Consider the following 21,423-nt stretch of genomic DNA (forward strand, 5'->3'; position numbering starts at 1 on the left):
CAAAATACACAAAAAAAAATTCAAGAAACTAGGCATCAAACTACCAAATAATCCAATTAAAAAATGGGGTACAGAACTAAAAAGAGAATTCTCAACAAAATCTCAAATGGTGGAAAGACACTTAAGGAAATGTTCAACATCCTTAGTCATCAGGGAAATGCAAATCAAAACCACTCTGACATTCCATCTTACACCAATCAGAATGGCTAAAATCAAAAACACTAATGACAGCTTATGCTGGAGAGGATGTGGAGTAAAGGGGAATACTCCTCCATTGCAGGTGGAAGCGGAAACGTGTATAGCCGCTGTGGAAATCAGTATGGCAATTTCTCAGAAAATTAGGGATCAACCTACATCAAGACCCTGCAATACCATTTTTGGGTATATACCCAAAGAAGGTACATTCACACCACAAGGTCATTTGCTCAACTACATCATAGCATCATTGGTTGTAATAGCCAGATCTTGGAAACAACCGAGATGCCCCCCAACTGAAGAATGGATAAAGAAAATGTAGTATATTTACACAATGGAGTACTACTCAGAGGTAAGAAACAATGACAATGTCGCAGGCAAATGGACAGAACTAGAAAAATACATCCTGAGTAAGGTAACCCAAAACCAGAAAGACAAATACAGGATGTACTCACTCATAAGTAGATACTAGACATAAAGCAAAATATACCCAGCCTACAATCCACAATATCAGAGAAGTTAGAACCCTCTTCCAGAAACAGATGTAAACAGATGCAGAAACCCACAACTAATCAATGGGCCAAGCTCCTGGAGTACAATCAAAGTGAGGGAGGAGCGGCAATATGAACAAAGGAGTCAAGACCATGATGGGGAAACCCACATGGTGACCCAAGCAAGCACTAACTCAGGCCTAACAAATGGAGAACCTGCAGAAGATAGAACTAGACTCCCTTAATAGAGGTGACAATGGTGTAGATGGGATAATAAATGAGGCCACTGGCAGTGAGCCCAAGATCTATCTGTAATGCCCAAACTGACTTAGTGGAATCCTGTAGGGAGTGATTTTATGTATACGTAAGCGCTGACCACTACCATGTGGGTGTGTTCACAGGTACGTGCAACATACGGGTAAATAGAGCGAGAGGAAGGAGACTCTCTCTTTGGGTTTCCATTTCGACCTGGAGAGCAGTGTAGAGACCTTTGGTTCTCAGCTTTCTTGACTTTTCACATAAGTGATTTCTCTTACAATAAATATCATAGAACATCCCTAAATTTGTGTAGTTTAATATTTCTGTTTCAGAGCCCATTCTATATGGAGAGACACCTTGCTCAGCCTAGACACAGGGTGTGGGGGGTGGAGAGGTCCCTTGGTCCTGCCTCAAGGAGATGATGGCCTTACCTTCTCCGAGGAGCAAATAGGAGGTAGGAGGGGGAAGTGGGAGGAGGTACTGGGAATTTAAAGTAAAAAATAAATTAACAAAATAAGCAAAAAAAGGATGCCCCCCCACTTATGCTTATGAGAAAAATTCAAAGATTCCACTATACACTCCACTATATACTTAAGAGCCTCCAATACCAGATTTTGAGAAATGATACAGCTACTTTAAGATAGTTTTCTTCCCAAACCATTCTTGTCATCTAGTCCAGCAATCATACTCTTTGACATTTGCCCAAAAGAACAGAATATTCAGTTTACACAAAAAAAAACCCTGCACCAGATATTTAACAATTTTATTCCCAACCACAACTTAGAAGCAATCAAGATGCTGTAAAATAAGTAAATAGATATAAAGTGTTATGCTGAGATAATAAAGTAATTTCAGCAGTAAAAAGTTGTCAGGACTGGGGTGTAGCTCAGTGAAAGAACACTTTCAGAGCACACACAAGGCCCTGGGTTCAATCCTCAGCAGTACAAATATTAAAACCTTCACACACCACTTATAAAGCCTACTGAACAATACATATTTCTTAAAGTTATCTTGTCAGAAATAATTATTATTATTACGGATCTTGTCAAAAATAATAATAATTATTATTATTATTATTATTATGTAGAACTAAAATGATAAACGTTTTACAGGAGATAACTCAGGACTGGGAGATGGCTCAATAACTAAGATTCTCATTCATAGTGCATGCATGAGAACTTGAGCTCAAACCCCAGAACCAACATAACCAGAAGAGCATCTGTAACCCTAGTGCTTCTCCTACCACAAGATGGAAAGCAAAGATAGTCAAATAGCCAGGTCTATGTACCAAAACAATCACAAACAGGGTACAACAAAGATTATCCTCTGATCTCCACATGCACACCATGGCATCCATACACCTACACAAAGACACACATGCATATATACACAAATAAAGAGGGGGGATAATTTAGAGCCAAATGGTCTGTAACTAGGAATATTTCTTAGCATTCTGTTGGGAGCACAAAAGTCCTTGTACCTACAGATCACCAGGGAAACCAGGAAAGTTAATCATGCAGGGTTGTCCCTTCAAAGGAGGAAATGAATACGTGTTTTCTACCCATAAAGGCTGGGAAGTAGATGTTGTTAATCAACTGGTGACCTTTGCTATCTGTAGAGCCAAATCTCCCAGAATGTATACCCTAGACTCACACCCCCTAGACCATTATTTTTATCTTTATTTCTCAATCAATAGGACCCTTAGGGGAGATGTCACATACATTTTAGCCTGACCTCTATATTATCTCAGTAAGACACTATACCAGATCCTACGCCCCTAAGCTACAGAACCCAGCTTCATGGTCACATGTACTTTAAGTTGAGCTTCAACGTAATTATGCCTCCTTTGTACTCCAGGAATTGTGTTATACCAGGAAGATTTTTTTCCAAAAAAATTGTACCGTGTTAAAATAAACTGCCTGGTGTCAGATTCTCTAGGAAATCAAAAATCAACACCAATTTTTCCTTCTTGCCTGGTGTAGTTCATTTCCCTGCCACCCATGGCACTTGCAAGGATACACACACACACACACACACACACACACACACACACACACACACACACACACACACAGCACTCCTCTCATGCCTAGATTTAAACAATATATTCTTAACAAATTCACATAACAATTTTGTTTTAAAAAAAAAATCAGTGAGTCTCAAAAAAATCAAAAACAAAAAAACACTCATCCTTTAAACCTTAGTGTAAATTACACTGAACAATGTATCCTAGAAAACCACAGATACATATAGACAGTCTACTGACAGTAAGATATGACTCTCCCTTGGAAGCCTATATCCCTATCTTAGCATTCCTTATGATTACACTGGGAATCTCCCTATTAACCCATGTGCTTAGGAGCTACATTAAAAGTATTTTTTAAAAAACCCTGGGTCACCGGGCAGTGGCGATGCACACCTTTAATCCCAGCACTCGGGAGGCAGAGGCAGGCGGATCTCTGTGAGTTCGAGGCCGGGCTGGACCGACAGATTCCAAAACAATACAGAGAAACCCTGTCTCGTAAAACCAAAAAAAAAACAAACAAACAAACAAAACCCTGGGTCATGATGACTTATCCTGAAATTCCTTTCAGTGACCCCCAAATGGAGGTTCCTAATACAAAAGGGAACTGGTGACAGTGAAAAGTTATGTCTCTGTCCCTGTCACCTATACCAAGATACACCTCAGAAAATACCATGTGACCATATTTAATAAATTCCTAAGCAAATCTTTGAAGACAATAACTTCAAAATCACCAAAATCCTATACAAAGACACTGAAGTGTATGCTCCTTTGTGAAGCCCACATACATACTTTAATGTCTTACCTTTGTGGGGTGCCTCTTTCTTTTAACCTCATACTAAAAATCTTTATTACAATCTCTTTTAATAAGTGATTTCATAATATCTAGTGCTGAAATTATTTTCTGCATCAAAGTCAAGAATTCTAGGTTTGCCTAAGCGGACATCTCTAATAAAACTCAGATCACTACCAACAACAGTGTGGAGCTGGGACCCACGTCTGCCTCTGCTAACAACTTGCCCAATGCATTTAGCCCTATGATGGAATCTCATGACAAAGGAAATCTTTTCTCATGGGCAGCCAGAAAGGAAAAGGAAAGGGAAGAGAGTTTTCCACATATCCTTCAACATCAAGTCCTTAATAACTTCAACTACACTATACCCTAAAGGTTTCCAAAACTTCCAATAATACTGCTGGCTAGGGATCAAGCTTTCAACCTATAAGCCTCTGGGGAACATTCCATATCTAAACAACAACCAATTCTAACATTATATACTGGGGTGATAAGATTACAACAGGATAACTACATCAATGCAGCAAAGGTCCAACTCTACTGGTGATTGTTGGTAATAGGAAAGAGTATGTGGCAGAAGGAAGCATGCAGAAATTCTCAGTACCTTTCTTTCAAACTTGCTGTGATTCTATAACTGCTCTAAAAGATAACTTTAAACAGACAGGGATATAGCTCAACAAGCATAGTGCTTACCTAGCATACCTGAGGCTTTAAATTCCATACCCAGTACCAAACAAAACCCTATGTGGTGGAACAGGCATGCACTCCCATTGAAGAGGCAGAGCCTATAGTGAGTTTGAGGGCAGTCTGGGATACATGAGACCCTATCTCAAACAAACAAAAGTATTTAAAATGAAAGCAAATAGGCCATAACTGCAAAGGAATGTGTTAACTGAGCAAAATAAAAAGAAATAAGCATTTTCAACAACATAAAAATTATTTCAAAGTACATTGTTACAATGCCGAACCAAACAAAAAAAAAAAGAAATGCAAAGGAACTTCAGACGTTTCTAAGTAGTCATAGTGTTGCTAGTATTGGTAATACCCTCAAATTATTGTCTCAAATTATTCTAGATAATGGTGACTAATAATAAGTACAAGACTGCAGAAATGAAGGTATTTGGTATAAAGAACATATTTTTTTTCAAAATAGAGCTGAGTAAAAAGCCCCAACCCTAAACTTGATTTCTAAGTATCAGTAAGAACCAATGTGCTTACTCTTAAAAGGTTTGTCTGCTGAAAAACAGAGCTCTACCCACAAAGCCCATTCTACCAGTACTTAGTTGTGCCATTTAAGTTACATATCCTGATAAAAAGATTTTATTATGAGAGACAGAAACATGTAAGATGAACCTAGAACACCATAAAGCAATGAGTCCAAGGACCAAGGGAAGACATGTCACACCAACTCAGGAAACAGTCTGAACATCACATTCTAAGACAAGTATAGGACAACTCTAGAGAAAATAGTAAATAAAATAATTTCTGTTGTATGCAAGATGTAAAAATGGTTTAAATCTACATAATAAAAATCATTAATTTATCATTCATCATCAAATCTGAGTCAGTACAAATAAAACAAAACAAAACTGGTCACAGTGTCAAGTAAGCTAGCAACTCAACTAATAGCTGATCAAGAGAAAGCACATACTCATTAGTCTCACCTTCCTCTCAGAATCATTCCTGAGCCTAACACATTTACAGGGAAGCTGGTGGATACAAAATATTCCAGCCAAGAAATGATACAGATAGAATAGAATAATGTTATAAATCCTAATGAAATAATGGAACAAGGCAGTATACAAAAATTATAAAATTTCAATGGTATTGGTTCCTGCCATAAAGTAGTTGTCTATATGAGTTTAACCCAGAACACTAGCTAGATTTAGCACCAGACAAAAAAATTTTTAAAAGACTGAAGGTACTTGAAAAGCCACCAAGGTAGCCAAGACTTGATCTACTAAAGGAAAAAAACAAATAAATGTGAGGCAGGCATTTGCTTTCAAGACAAGAGACATACAAAGCCCCAAGATCAACATTTTAGCTACAAGATCTCCAAAGAAGAAAAACTATACCTAAACTTTTCAATAAGCCAGTTCCTAAATGAGTATACACAAGGAAAAATGTGTGACACTGACAAGCAAAAAGTTTCTGTAGGAAGCTACAGAAATGAGCAGATAATGGCAGTCTCACATTACAGCTTGAAAGGATGTCACCAAGGGCTCCCAGTGTAGTTCAGTACTATGCCACCTGCCTAGCATGCACAAAGTGGGTAGGTGTGACAAAGTAAAAGGACAGCTAAAGATTAACTAGCAAAACACTAACAAAAGAAAGCTTAGATGACCCAAATAATTAGTACTAAGGTAGATATTAAGGTCCAATGTTAGTAAAGATGATACATTTTTAAGGATTAATATATAATATTAATAAGCACACAATATTAACTGTATGTACACAGTAGCTCAACAACATTATCTAAAATTTGAAATTTTTCCTACATCTCCAGATAATTTAACCTGTAGTCACTGAAAAACATGACGAATTTGCTACGGCACAAGGACAGCTATTTCCCCAAAAACCATTATAAGCATCACTTATCCATATATAGTAATAAAAAGAAAACACCAGTGTACTTTTTATAAATATATGTTGATGTTCATCTTTAAGAAAGCTTAAACTAAAGCTCAGACTAAAGACTGAGTACAGAGCCTCATGAATAATAAGGACAAATTCTACCACTGATTTTTATGTATGTATATATATATATATACATATATATATGTATATATATATATATGTTGTTGTCCTCTTTTAACGTTTTATTTTAAGGCAGAGATTTACTAAGTGGCTAAGGTATGCCTTCAATTTGTGATCCTCCTGTCTCAGCCTCTCAAATAACTGGAGTTACAGAGCTACACCAGTAGCCCAGGCAAGACAGTCTTGTTTATCTTTCATAAACTGTTAATGATAGTGATGCTATTAAAGGGGAAAAGTCCATTATACAAAAGAAATTACACAAAAGTTCCAACAGCACCTGCTCTAGAATTTTGGATCAGAGTCCTAGACAGTGCTGGAAAGGCACAGCTAAGTTACATATCTATACATCTCCCTTCTAAATTTATTTGAAAGTCACAGTTTTACAAATGACAAAACTACACTTCAAAACTCACTTATTTTTTGAAATGAAAGTATTTGCATTTAATCTAAAGATGCTAGTAATCAGTCATTTCACTAACTCAAACTAACCTAGATAGTGTCTATATCAAGTTTATCCTAACAAAAATATTAAGATACCTCAACAGAACTGAAAAATAGTATCTCCTCAAGAGTAAGCCAAGGAATAACTATTCCTCTAACACTTTTTGCTATCCCATTCCCATGTTCATGTAGCCAAAGCTCCCAGAACTCATATTCTCCAAAGTATATCCACTAAAATCACCTGAAATCATGAAATACAGATTTTTCTTTCTTTTTTTTTGGGGGGAGGGGTGAAAATTTTGTTCGAGACAGGGTTTCTTTGTGTGGTCCTGGCTGTCCTGGAACTCACTCTGTAGACCAGACTGATCTTAAACTCACAGAGATCTACCTGCCTCTGCCTCCCAAGTGCTGGGATTAAAAGTGTGTACCACCACTCTGCTCAGGTTTTTCTTTAATCTTAGACATCTAGTCAACAAAGTCAAGGTGGGTTAAATACCCACAGTATATATTTATATCTAAGAACTATATTTAAAAGCTTTCAAATAAAAATTAGAGTTCTTTTTCCAAATCTTTCCTTAGACTGACATTTCTTCATCAAAAAAAAAAAAGAAGTGAAACTTTTAAGATGAAAGAACAGCAAATTTGAATACAAATTGATATCTTTATAGTATCCAACTTATAGTAAATAAACAATGTATCTTCATGCCGGGTGGTGGTGGCCCACGCCTTTAATCCCAGCATTCGGGAGGCAGAGGCAGTCGGATCTCTGTGAGTTCGAGGCCAGGCTGGACCGACAGCCTCCAAAACAATACAGACCCTGTCTCGTAAAACCAAAAATAAAAAAAAAAAATGTATCTTCAGGAAGTTAACTGTGTCCACAGTCTATAATGGCTCATATCAGGTATTAAATACAATTTAAAACAATTCCAGCAATGTTTATCCACAAATATATACACTCTTTACTGTCACATAAACATATATACTACAGTCCACATTTATTAAGTCTAAGATAAAAATAACAGTAGCTAAAACAATCCCAAACAGAATATTGTTTTGTTAAATATTAGTACATTAGATATGTTCCAAAGCATTACTACTGCTTAACAGTGTGACTCTGTACTCAGTTTTAATAGATTTAGCACACTGTATTCATCTCACTACTTTAGAGTCACAACATCCACAGAAACAAAAGATTCTGAGAAATTTTGTCAAGACAAATGCTTGACTTTAACTCAGTATTTGCTATTATTATCCAAAAATTTATCCTCTCCCCTCATTTATAGTGGGAGTGGCTAGTAAATGGTAAAAGACCTGTTAACATCATATCAAAAATGTTTCTTCTCCAGACCACATTTTCAGAAACATTAAAATATTCTCAAACTTAAACATATGCAGAATTTAAGTAATTTTAATAGATAGGAGTAGTATGTTCTGTATAGCTAATGACAAAAGGCATTCCACACAAAATTTTTAAAAATTAGATCATCAAAAAAAAATTAGATCATCAATTACTGAAATAAAAAGATGGTCAGGAAGAAAAGAATCCCTACCTGTATTTTGCTTTTTCATGAACCCAAACGTACTCAGGATCTTTCAAACTCAAGCGTGCCAGGTCCTTTACAGATTTTGTCTGTGTGGCTGAGAAAAGTAAAGTCTGGCGTTTCTTGGGAAGATTTTCAATAATAGCATTCATGGTGTCAGCAAAGCCCATGTCCAAGATCCTATCTGCTTCATCAAGAACTGAAAAAAAAGAAAAACCAAAGATGCAAGCTGCTCTATAATATTTAAAGAACAATTTAGCACACTGCTTGGGATTCTAAAGTAGAAAAAGACCTTAGCTAAGATAAAAATACAGTTCAGGAGTAGTGCAATTGCCTAGCATGTATAAGACCCAGAGTTCAAATCCCAGAAACCCAATTCAAATCAAACCGATAATAACATAGTAGAAAACTGATAAAATCTAAACCAAGAAGCCTAGTGCTAAATTAATATAGTGCATTGTTAATCTTACTATCATAGTTATGTGCAAGTTTAAAACTAGGGGCAACTGGGTAAAGAGCAACACAGAAACCCTGCCATTGAAACTTTTCTGTAAGTAGAAAGCATTCAAAATGAAAAGTTATCAAATACCAGTAAGTAGCATCTCCATGTAAAAAAGTTCAATAAAACAAATGATAACCAGTTACCAAAAGTAGGTATTACTTAAAAGAGGAAAAAAAAAGAGGGGTGGGGGAGATGGCCCAGTGGACAAGCACTTGCTATGCAAGCATAAGGACTAGAGTTCAGATATCCATCCACATGAAAAGCAAAGTCCCAGCACTTGAGAGAGATACGGGATCCCCAGGCAAGCAGATCAGTTGTGCCAATCTGGTACACTCTGTATTCACCAGAAGATCCTGACTCAGTAAATAAAGTGGAAAGCAATAAAGGAAGACACCTGACATCAACTTCTGGACTCCATATGCATCCACCCAAGTGTGAGCACACATGCATGCACACATGCCAGAGAGAAAAAAGAAAAAAATTGTCAGCACCGAGTTAAACACGTAAGTCCATACATTTTCCTCTTTTGATTAAAAAAAAAAAAAAACAACCTTGACCTCCCAAATATCAAAATAAAAATACGAATTATTTCTCAGACTGTTTTCAATCTGTTATAATACAACAGTTCAACTATTAAATCTCAGGAAGGCTTTCTTGGTAGTAAGCTGCGTTTTTGTGGGGGGAGAGGTTAGCTGAGGGGGGGCTGGGAGTTTTTTGGGAAGAATGGTGTTTTGTTTTTTAACAGAAATCGTTAAGACTCACCTAACATCTGAAGATTGGTGGCATGAAAACATATTGTTTCATCCATGTGTTGAAGAAGTCGACCTGGTGTACAAACGAGTATATTTATGTTGTTGATCCTCTCAGCTTCATGTTTCAAATCCTGCAAATAGTTGTTTCTTTGATTACACATAGACGCCTCACAGCAGCACTTGTACATAGAATTTCATCAGAGCAGTTTAGATACTTAGAAATATATACCACTTCTCCCTTCCAGTTCTGTTGTATACCCACATTTCCAAATTAAATCAAAGTCCTCAGTGAAGACCTAAGACGCTCAGAGCTTTCCTAGACCCCTTCATCATATCCAGGACTCTGAGGCTAAGAAAAACTAACAAATGACTGAGTCAAGACTTGATTTCCTAGTAAGTCACTAAAACTGTCTTAAAAATTAGAATTTCTCACACTCTTCCAGTCAGGACTAGAGTCACTGAACAGGCTCTCCCATACAGCTTCCCACATCTTATGGATGAGGGCTAAGTAAGCACTACAGTTTATGATTTAGTTTACCTTGTGATAAGAACCAGCAGATACTCCTAAATGTTAAAGACAAGTAACAGGTACGTAAGTAATGTTTGTGATGCTACGTCTTCCTTGCTTGTGCTCATTTGCACAGGAATTCAACATAACTTATCCTCATAGTCCAGAGGTGCCCATAGCAGATACAACCATCTCAGATGTACTAAAAAGTCAACAGAAGTTGACCAGATTTTACCGTGATCTAAATAAATATTCCTCAAAGCAATCTATCTTCCTATCATATAGCATTGACACAACAGGTTTTTAATTATTAAGCCTCTTAGACATCCTATTAAAAGGTATATGTCCACATACTGCAATGTTCTCTTTCCCAAAGCACACAAACAAATAGGTTTGCTCTAGTTAACCTGTACATCCATCTGAAAACCTCATCAACTCAGATGCTGACAAGAACAGACTTTCTGGACCTAGGCTCTGGATGACAGTGATCATAATGAAGACCCCACCTAGAGAAGGCCAATCAAGTTAGACGAGTCTCCATCGCCTTTCTCCCTGTCATTTGCATAGTGCTACTGAAGGAAGGGGCAGATAAAGACAAACCTTTCCACCAATGATGAGGCCAGCTGAAAAATCATGATTCTTTCCTACTTTTCGTAGAACCTCAAATGTCTGATAGGCCAGTTCTCGAGTAGGTGAAATTATCAGAACCCCCAGGCCATCGGTTGATGTCCACTGAAGGCGGTATAAGGCTTCCAACACCTTGAAGACAAGAGCAAAATGTGCATTCAATAATCTCTTATAAAAGTCTGCATTGAGACTCAAATCCCAATGATGTGAGCTATTGTAGAATACTATCTTAACAGCTGTCATCTTAATTAGAACAGTTGTAACTACCACCAAGAGACTCCTGAAATTGAGTTTGTTGATGTTTCTCATAGCAGAGAATAGGAAGGTCACTGACGTTCTGTTCACTCCCTTCTGTACCTCCCAGTCATTTATATATCATCTTCCCTAACTGTATATGGCTCAGTGTCTCAAGAGATGCTAGCATACACAGATGTAGTGAGCTAACTGTCAGTGTAGCTATGGAGATGTCATGACCATAGTCCCTCACTCATGTTCTATAAGCAAGCCCAATAAACTCACTGGTTCCTAAAGCTGAACTTCAGGGGGACCATACTTTGTTTTCTTGGTGGTGTCTGCAAGGCAGGAGTAGATATTTGCTTACATCTCCCTGGGGAACGAATTCTCACACGAATATATTTCAGCCTTATCCTAGACAAGTTGCAAATATAAATACCAGTGGCAGGAAACAGTTTTCTCCACCAGGTCTCATGGGAATTATATCAAATGAAATAAGCCAAGCACAAAGACAGCGCAGAACCATTCTAAACTGCCACGATGGGATATCCATCTCCTTCAGAATGCAATAGCTTATAAAAGTATACTGATTTCTTCACTGCGATAAGTTACTTCTGGTGTCTTCCATGAGCAAGGCCCTGTGGTAGGAGTTAAAGAGTGTGAGAGCAGAAAAGAACAAGGCAGACGTGGCTCCTATCTGGCCAGGAACACCAACATCAAACAGCTGTTTACCTAACTGTTTTCCTTGTAGGTACAGAAGGTAATAAAATTATATAATAGAGGCTCTGATCCAAAATAAATGTACTTACTGGAATAAGAAAAGCCAAAGTCTTGCCAGATCCAGTTTTGGCCGCTCCAAGCACATCTTTACCTTGCAAAGCCAACCCTATGGTCTGCTTTTGTATTTCTGTTACCAAGCGGTACTGGGCTTCTTGCAAACCTGGCAGTGTAGAAAGGAGAAGGATACTTAAGAAAATTCCTAAAGGATGATGCTACAGGTTGAACTGTATGTCCCCATCACAAAAAAATGGCTGGAAGTTCTTCTGTTCTACCCTGATTGAAATCAGGAAAAGAACAGCTCACTTAATTTTGAAGGCCTGGAGGCTCACAGGCTAGACTTCCAAACCTACTGTCACTAAGACTTATATCCTGAAAATTAAAAGCTTATGGCTTTCAATGCTGCAGGAAATAGGTCAGTGTGATGGCTCATCAGGTAAAATGCTTGCTGTGCAAGCCTGATGACCTGAGTTCAATTCCCAGGACCAAAGTGAAAGGAGAGAACTGCCTTCACAAAGTTGTCTGACCTCCACATGGTCACTGTAGCACTCACAATTCCCCTGCAACATACACACGCCAGTAATAATAATAAATTAGTCATTTTGTTTTAAGTTGCAGACTAATTGTTCCAGTGTTCAAGACAGAGGCTTATTTGAGGACTTAAGATAATGCATAGAATGATGACAACATGGATGAACCTAGAATAAATTATATTAGATGAAACAAGCCAGGCACAGAAAGATAGATACCAGATAATCTTGTATTTATAGATCCTAAAAAGGAAAAGAATGCTTGTTACCAGAAACTAGGGGAGTGGGGAGATAGAAAGCTATTACTCAAGGAACACAAAGTTAGGTTGGAGTAAGTTCAAGAGATACATTGTGGACTGGGGATAGTTGAGTTAGTAGTGTTAATTAGACAGATGACGCCCAGGATTTAATCCCTGTTACATGCCTATAAAACCAGCAGTTAGGACATAGAGATGGGAAGATCAGACATTCAATACCATCCTCAGCTATAGAGCAATAGTGGTAAGGGGGCCAATCTGGGATACATGAGACCTATCTCAAAAACAAAAATCAGATATATTGTACATCACAGCATCACAAGAACTATAGTTAATTATGTGTTTTTATGCTTGAAAATTGCTGAGAGTTTAAGTGTCTTTATGCAGAAAAATAAGTACATTAATGAGCTTGATTTATATAAATATTTCAAGCTATACTGTTGCATACCATAAACACACACACACAATTTTTGTCAAAAAAGAAAAAAAATCACTCCAAGAGAGAGGCCATCTGCAAGTCAAGGTGGCAAGCCTATCAGAGACCTTTCTCTTAAAGCCCTGAGACTATTCCTGCCAGCATCTTGTCCTTGAACTTCTAGCCATCAATTCTAAGAAATTCCCTACTGCTTATGGCTGCTATTTTGTTAGGGCTACCCTAAAAAAAACTAATGCAAAGGGTAACATATTTTTGTTTGTTCTCCTGTTTAACTAGCAGAATCATCAAATTTCATTCTAATTTTCCAGAGATTCCTGATAACTAAACCTCTTCAACCAATCCAGAAACAATAAAAAATAAAATGGTTAAATTCAGTATTTTAGAGGTGTGGCTGATGGCACACGCCTGGCAGGAAGAGTGCTGAGCCTGGACTATAAAGGGAAGTCCAGGCTACCCTGGACTGTGAAAGGAAACTCTTTAAAAACGCAGACCTTGTGTTTATGGTATTTCATATACCAAAAATGTCAAAAGGAGAATTTTTTTCAGGTTAACTATTCCCTAAACTATCTTATCTTACAGAAAAGATGTGGGGCTCTGGAGAGATGGCTCAATCAGTAAAGTGCTAACCTCAAAAGCATGAGGACCTGAGTTCAATCCCCAGGACCTAGGGAAAAAAATGCTACACATGGTAGTATGTGCTTTCCAACCTAGACTGGGAGGTAAAAACAGAGAACTCCTGGGGCGTGGTGCCCAGTCAGTCTAGTCTAATTAGTGAGCCCCAGGTCAATGAGAAACCTTACCTTAAAAGAAACGAATGGTTTCATGAAGATAATACCCAAGGCTGTCATCGGGCCTCCACACACAGGCACATATAATCAGGCATACACAATATGTACATTTTCTTAAAAATTGAAAAGACATGAATAACAATCTATCCTAAAATGACCATATATACCTACCTTTCAATGTTTTTTTGGACAAAGGGAAATCTGAAAATCTTGTAATTTCATTTACATTTATCTGGAAAAAGATTGTAAAAAAAAGAAATACTTTCAGATAAGACAAGAAATGCTAGATGATTCATTCGTTTAATAATACAAGCCCACCGCCCCCACAATCACCCCCCATCCCCCATCCCCCCACCTTATCCTACATTGTGCTGCCTAGCTCATCCTGCAAATAACAGAATTAGAGGCAACCATCACTTGAAATAACATTAAGTCCCCTAGAGGAACCAATTGGCAGATACCCTCCTAAACAGGACATAAGATGTGTTTCTCTTTCCTTTTACTTGTGGTACAACTAAGGAGCTGCTTTCATAGATGTAGAATACCCAAAGGAAGAGTGATGTTTAACACTGACTGTCAACTTGAAAGAATATAGACTCATCTAGGAAACAAACATTTAGACATGTCTATGGGGCAGTTTCTAGACTGGCTTAATGGAGGTGGGAGGTCCAACCTAAACACAGGCAGCACCAACATTCATCTGTCTCAACATAACCAGCCATCTCAAACCCCTGCTGCCATCTCCTCCCTGCCAAGACAGACTGAATCCTTTCAAACTAAAAGCCAAAATGCACCCCTTCCCTCCTTAAGGTGCTTCTTGTCAGGTATTTTGGCTCACAACTTAATACAGAAAATGGTACCAAGAACTGCAGCTGTTCCTATGATAAGCCTGATGATGTGATCTATAAGCCTTCAGCACTTGTTTGTGAGAGGAATATAGAAGAGTATAAAACTTCAAGCTAGAAGTCTTAGAGTGCGCAAGCACACCTGAATAAGATATTCTTGTGACAGTTCAAAAGACCAGAATGCCAAAAGAAATGCAGACAGTGGAGGCCCAGCCCAGTTCATGAGGTTCAGAAGGACAAAAATACTGTCCAGAAATATACTATAAACCATTCATGTTTATAATATATCTCTGTCCAAGAATCTGACTGCATTCTGCCCGTGTCCTGGGAACATGCATGAAGATGAAATTCAAAAATAAGGAATTAATTTGTTTTGCTAGGGAATCTCAAGACAGGGTAGCAGTCAGCCTGTCCGTGTCATAGTTACAGCTTACTGCTCTTAAACTGGTCTACAGTGAAAACATCTAACAAATGAAGCAGATAGGGAAAATGTACCATTTCGCAAGGAACGAGGGGAATTTAAAGTTTCAGGATATATGGTTGCTGAGAAAGCAACTGTAAACTGTTAGGTTGGCACCATTAGGGGAAACCTGTGTTCTGCTGGAAACGGTGCCTCAAGAACAGGACTCTACCCATAAATCTCCATCTAAGGGGAAAATGCAAATTCATCTGAAAGGAAAGTACCTAAACTGAGAATGCCACTGAAGAAACTCCCTGGTCGGAAACCAACCACCTAGATAGTGCTTTCTGGGGTCAACACACAGAGGCTGACCCAAGTGTATTCCAGAGTGGCCAGGCTGTAACACAAGCAGACAGCAAAACTTTCAGTCTGGCAATGCCATCCACATGGTGCTAGTTTTACAGGCACAGACATGAAAGATGCCAAGAACAAGGGATCAAGGAGATTTGTGCTAAGGTTCCAAAAGCCACTAAGGCCAGGTGAATGTGTAGCAGGGTCAGAGTCTCTGCAAGACTGCCCTGAGAAGCCATTACATCAATGTGTAATGGTGAAGCCCAAGATGCTGGACCATGGGACATCACTGATGAAAGCTCAGTCACAGAATGGAGCCAGCCCAAGAGAGGGGGCATATGTACTGCAGGTGATAGAGCTACAGAAGTGGAGTCTGGAGCCCAGATGACTATTCAAGTCTCCTATGTCAGACCTGGAGTTTCAGGGTATGTTTGCTGTTTGCCCTGCTAGGTTTCAGTATTGCTTTTATCAAATCATTCATCGTTATGACCCCAATCCTTCCTTTTGGAATGAGAATGCTTACTCTGTGCTATTATATATTAGAACTACGTCGTACCTTGTTTTTTATTTTATAGGAGCTCACAGGTAAGGGCTTGTCTTCGCCTCAGATGACACTTTGGACTTTTTAAATAATGTTGGGACTGGTAAAAACTAAGGGGACTTTTAGAGATGGAACAGATGCATTTTGCATTATGAGATGGTCTTGAGCCAATGGACAAGGAACACAAGGTCACATCTTTAAAAAGGTATGCTTAGATGTCAAGTTGTAAGAGGTAGACTTGTAATAGTTCACATAATCAACTAGATGAGATCTAAAATCCCAAAGAGACAAACTTCTTGACATAACTGTTCAGAATTTCTATTTGGGCTAACTGGGGTGAAAAGACCTAAACATAGGCAGGGCCATTCCATGGGCTGGAATTCCAGACTGGATAAAAGTGAGAAACTTAAATGAATACGATATTCAATTCCCTCTGGTTCCTGACTCCAGACAGAAAATGACCAGTGGCCTCACGTTCCTGCCACCAGGTCTTTCCTGCTATGGCAAACTCTCCTCATTACAGTCAAAATAATCCCTTCCTTCCTTAAGTTGCTTCTTGTCAGGTATTTTTGGACATAGAAAAAAAAGTAACTAATACAGAAGGAAAGAGGGAGCCAGCCCACTCTGCAAGCTTCACCAAACATAGCACAGGCAAGCATTGCTTTCAAAGTTTAAGGTGTAACTGGGTGGCAGCACACTCCTTTAATCCCAGCACCGGGAAGGCAGAGGCAGGTGGATCTCTGAATTCAAGACCAGCCTGGTCTACAGAGCGAAGAGATCTGCCTGCCTCTGCCTCCTGAGTGCTGGGATTAAAGGTGTGCCGCCGCCACCGCCACCACCACCAACAACAACAACAACACATCACAGAATACCCTGCCCCAGCAGCAATTTGTTTTCAATGGCTTCTTCACTTGACTTTGACTATTTTCTATGGACAGGCATTGTGAATAATGCTTTCCACACATTATCTTACTAATTCCTCACAACTTATAAGGTAGGTACTATTGCTAAGCCTTTTAAAGACAGGAGAGGAGCTAGTATAAGAAAAGTAACCAAAGACACACAGTTAGTGGACAAAATCACAATCAAATCATCTGAACACAAAGCCCACATTAACTCTTAAATGCCACCAACTCTAAACAGTTACCTCAGTGTTGATTGATGCTGTTGTTTAAGCTACAAGATAACAAATAATGAGTTTAATTCCAAGATGATTCCACTTGTGTTAAGCCCCTTCACTAGAAAGGTGGCATTCACTGACAGAGTGAGGTAGATGAATGCTGAAAAATACAGGTTTTTACGGGGAAGGAAAGGAAGTAACATTCCTAAGGAGCAGAAGTCCTGTCACACCGTTGACTAAGGAACTTATGTAGGAACATTTACTACAAGGTAACAGATCAGCACAGTCCAGTTTCTGTACACTGATTCTTGGTGAAAAACACGGAGTAAGGAAATAAGACAGAGCAAAGAATTATGCTAAGGGATGCAGTCAAATGTCCAACTTAAAAGGCTTTGGAAATAGACATGGGTTTAGGTTCCAACTCCATACTACTAGGTGTGAAAAACTAGGACTAGTTCTTATCCGCTCTACTGTTCTCATCCATAAAACAGAATGTTAAGATCCATACATACCTAAAATAGGAGCAAAGAATATACATAAAACACACGGAGAGAACCTTTAAAGGTGGGTATTATCTCTATTGTTTTAAATTAAACATTTCTCAAGAACAGCAGCATTCTCTTATATCATTCCATATTTTATTTTTGAGACAGAGTTTCATGTATCCCTCCCTGGCTGACCTCGAACTTGCTATAAAGCTGTGGAAGAGTGTGTACTTCTGATGCCCCTGCCTTCGTCTCTCTGGTGCTCCGTTTATGTGGAGCTGGAGACGGAACACAGGGCTTGCTGAATGTTGGGCAAGCACTCCACTGAACGCCAAACACCCTCGGCTCTCACTCCATCCGCTATGTTCTTTGCACGGCTGTCAATACTACCTCGGCCCTATTCTGTGATCACTGCTGCACTAAGTGTCCCTACCCGGAGTATCACTGCATGTCCACCTCTTTTCCCAGAACTGTGGCAAGCAGAGGAGCCAGACCTGGGTAGTGACACCCAACCGACTGCCGGTGAGGCCTCTCTGGTCGGGTCCGCCCCATCCCCGCACCACCATGCCCCGACGTCCACCGCCGCCCCGCTGCGCCCACCCGCGCTCCCCAAAGCCGGACCGGACGTGCCTGGAGCCCGCCTCACCTTCTCGTAGTTCTGCGTGAGGCGGCTGATCCCCTCGCGCTCGACCTGCCATTCCGGCTTCTTCAGCTGCTTCCTCCGCTCCTTCTTCTGGTTCTGCCTGTGGCTGTGTTTTTTCTTCCAGCGATTGAAGCTCCGCACAGGGTCTGGTCGGGTTCCCTGACCCAGAGAATCAACCGTTTTGCCCATGGTGGCGGCGACTAGGACCCACGTCGCTCCTGACCCGAGACAACTCTTCCCTTAGGTTACCTTACGGAAGACGCGAAAACAGCGTGTGGAGAGAGCGCAGGAGCGCATGCCCAAGGCCGGGAGCCCGCCCCAAGCCTGTAGAGGGTGGGCACGCGCTAATGACGACAGTCAATGCGCGGGCTATGATTGGGTAGTTTGGCTTCCGCAGGGCGGAGCTAGCTCAAGGCACCGGGAGAAGCGTGCTCTGGGGAACTGCGAGTGCTCTGCGGCTTCTGGAGGGTGAGTTACCTTCTTGAGACAGCGCATGTGCACTGCTTGTTGCTGCTATGGTGATGTCATACTACCCCGAGTTAAAGTACTCTTGTCCTTTTGCTCTGGGTTCAGAGGTACCCAGCATTCACGTTATAGAATACGTTTTGTAATCATAATTTTCGTTCTGCGTATTTCAACCCAGAGAACAGAAAGATTTGTCAAAATCTGCTAGTTAATGATTTATCTCCTTCCACTACAGTGTACATCTCCAGGAATAAAAAAGGACATTTAGATCTTTCGGCGTTTTCCCCTCAGCCCTTCAGACTTTAACCACAGTAATGAGGATACGGATACAAACTGACTGAATTCGCCCTAAAATGCTATTACAAAAACAAAATGATAGCTAACAAATAAGTTGGAGAAAATAGGTTGAGCAAACCATTTGGTTTCTTTTTTTTCATTTTTCGAAACAGGATTTCTCTGTATAAGATCTGTCTTGGAACTTGCTCTGTAGACCAGGCTGGCCTTGAACTCATAGAGATCCGCCTGCCTCCGCCTCCCTAGTGCTGGTGTTAAAGGCATGTGCCACCAACGCCTGGCTACTTGTTTTCCCTTTTTAAGTGAATTCGTTTTTGATGAACTGGAGTTCCTGACACGTTTACATAGAGCCTCTCCAAACACATCTTGGATTGGCTATGGAAGGGACCAGGTTTTGGAAATGGACATTGGAGAGTTAGGTTGGAAATTTATACGTAAAATGTTGAGACCTTCAAGTTCCTCTTTGACCCCACATATCCACACAAAGACCCTAACTCTCTGCTTTATCCATCAATCAGGAGCCACTTATTCAAAATGACAATATGACAAATACGACAAAGAATAACCATAAACCAGCAATTCTGCCTCTGAAAATAAACCCAAAATAATTGAAAAACAGAGCTTCAGATATACTCCATGCTCATAGCAGCCACTCCATCCACAAATTAAGGGGTAAACATAAAGGGAAATATTATTCATCCTTTAAAACCAGAGGATTCAACCCAGAACACACATGGTAAAAGGAGAGAAGTGACTCCAACAAGTTGTCCTCTGATTTACACACACACACACACACAGAGCAAATATTATTTTTTTAGCAGTTTTATGAAAGAAAGTAGAATAATGGTTGCCAGGAGCTAGATGAAGAGAAGGTTTTAACTGTTTTCTTAAAGAGTTTCCAAGATGAAAACAAGCCTGGAGATTTGTTGTATGATAATGTGACTGTACTTAACTCAGCTGTAGACTAAGAAATGATTGAATGATAAACTTAACAGTATATGTACTTTACCACATATAGCACATGTGTGTGCACACAGAGTATCAAGCACCTCTGCTTGACTCACTGTTCTCCTAAAACTGAAGAACACAGGCACAAAAACACCAGGAAAGAAACTGGAAGCCTTATCTATCAGAAAAATGAATGTTCAAGAAAAAGTTAGAGCAGAGGAAGTGATAATCAAAATATAGTGTATAAAAATATTTCTTTTTAATTTTTCATTCTATTTTATTTAGTTACATACTTAATTTTTTTAAATCCTAAGATTTTTGAAACCTAATTTTTTATTGATTCTTTGGGAATTTCACATCAAACACCCCAATCCCACTCATTTCCCAATCCTCCTCCATATCCACCCTTCCCCCTGGTAGGGTCTCCCCCAAAATGGAAATTTTAAAAAGAAATAATAAAAATAAAGAGCACAAATAAGAATATTAATTTTAGAGCCGGGCTTTGGTGGCACACGCCTTTAATCCCAGCACTCAGGAAGCAGAGGCAGGCAGATCTCTGTGAGTTTCAAGACCAGCCTGGTCTAAGGAGCAAGTTCCAGGACAGGCTCCAAAGCAATACAGAGAAACCCTGTCTCGAAAAAAAAATATTAATTTTAAAACAAACAAAAAAGTAAACAAATAAACAAACAAAAAGCACTTTGCTCTCAGGTGGTGGTGGCACACACCTTTAACTCCAGCATTTGGAGGCAGAGGCAGGCAGATCTCTATGAGTTTGAGACCAGACTGATCTACAGAGTGAGGTCCAGAAATGCTGTCTCAAGAAAAGAGGGAGAGAGGGAGGGAGGGAGGGAGGGAGAGAGGGAGGGAGGGAGGGAGGGAGGGAGGGAGGGAGGGAGGGAGGGAGAGATGGAGATCTATTTTCAATTAAAAGAAAAGGAAAACGAGCTCCATAAAATGACATAAGGGCAGTTTGCAAAGAAATGACAAATAACACATCTCCCTCTGGCTTCAATGAAACTTACTCATTAATATGCCCTCTAGCAAAATTTGGTGCTAAATTCCAGCACTCAGGAGGCAGAGACAGGAGGATCGTCACAAGATAAAGGCCCCCCAAAAACCATATGTTTCCCCAGGAAAAGTCACACAACACAAGGGAACCTGCAAATAAGCCTCACTTCATTCTTTCCTCCAGATATACTCACCTTCCAGTTTCCCACCTTTGGATCCTGCTTACTGAAGATGGTCCATAAGCCAGCATTCCAAGTCACTGCTTAGGATGCTTCTGAGGTTTCTTGAGAGTGACAGGGACTGAATTAACATGTTTTCCTCTTGCTCATCTGTTCCAGATGTCTGATCCTACTACAAATGTATAAGCATTAGGGAAAATTGGATTCCCTCACTAAAAAAATAATGAATGGGGT

General features: G+C 39.6%; 1 protein-coding gene across 1 annotated transcript in view; it reads right to left on the reverse strand.

Annotated features, from left to right (window-relative positions):
- Ddx10 (DEAD-box helicase 10) overlaps window positions 1-18,594 on the reverse strand; it is a 152,531-nt gene extending 133,937 nt beyond the window's left edge. Inside the window, exons 1-6 of the mRNA XM_005069535.4 lie at window positions 18,299-18,594; window positions 14,082-14,142; window positions 11,932-12,062; window positions 10,862-11,020; window positions 9,764-9,884; window positions 8,509-8,698 (exon numbers count right to left, since the gene is read on the reverse strand). Of these exons, the coding sequence (XP_005069592.1) occupies window positions 8,509-8,698; window positions 9,764-9,884; window positions 10,862-11,020; window positions 11,932-12,062; window positions 14,082-14,142; window positions 18,299-18,484 (848 nt within the window). The 5' untranslated portion in view covers window positions 18,485-18,594. The remainder of the gene's footprint in view (window positions 1-8,508; window positions 8,699-9,763; window positions 9,885-10,861; window positions 11,021-11,931; window positions 12,063-14,081; window positions 14,143-18,298) is intronic.
- Between the last annotated feature and the right edge of the window lie 2,829 nt (window positions 18,595-21,423).

Source organism: Mesocricetus auratus, unplaced genomic scaffold (assembly GCF_017639785.1).
Source record: "Mesocricetus auratus isolate SY011 unplaced genomic scaffold, BCM_Maur_2.0 Super-Scaffold_100022, whole genome shotgun sequence".
In the NCBI taxonomy this organism is placed as follows: Eukaryota; Metazoa; Chordata; class Mammalia; order Rodentia; family Cricetidae; genus Mesocricetus; species Mesocricetus auratus.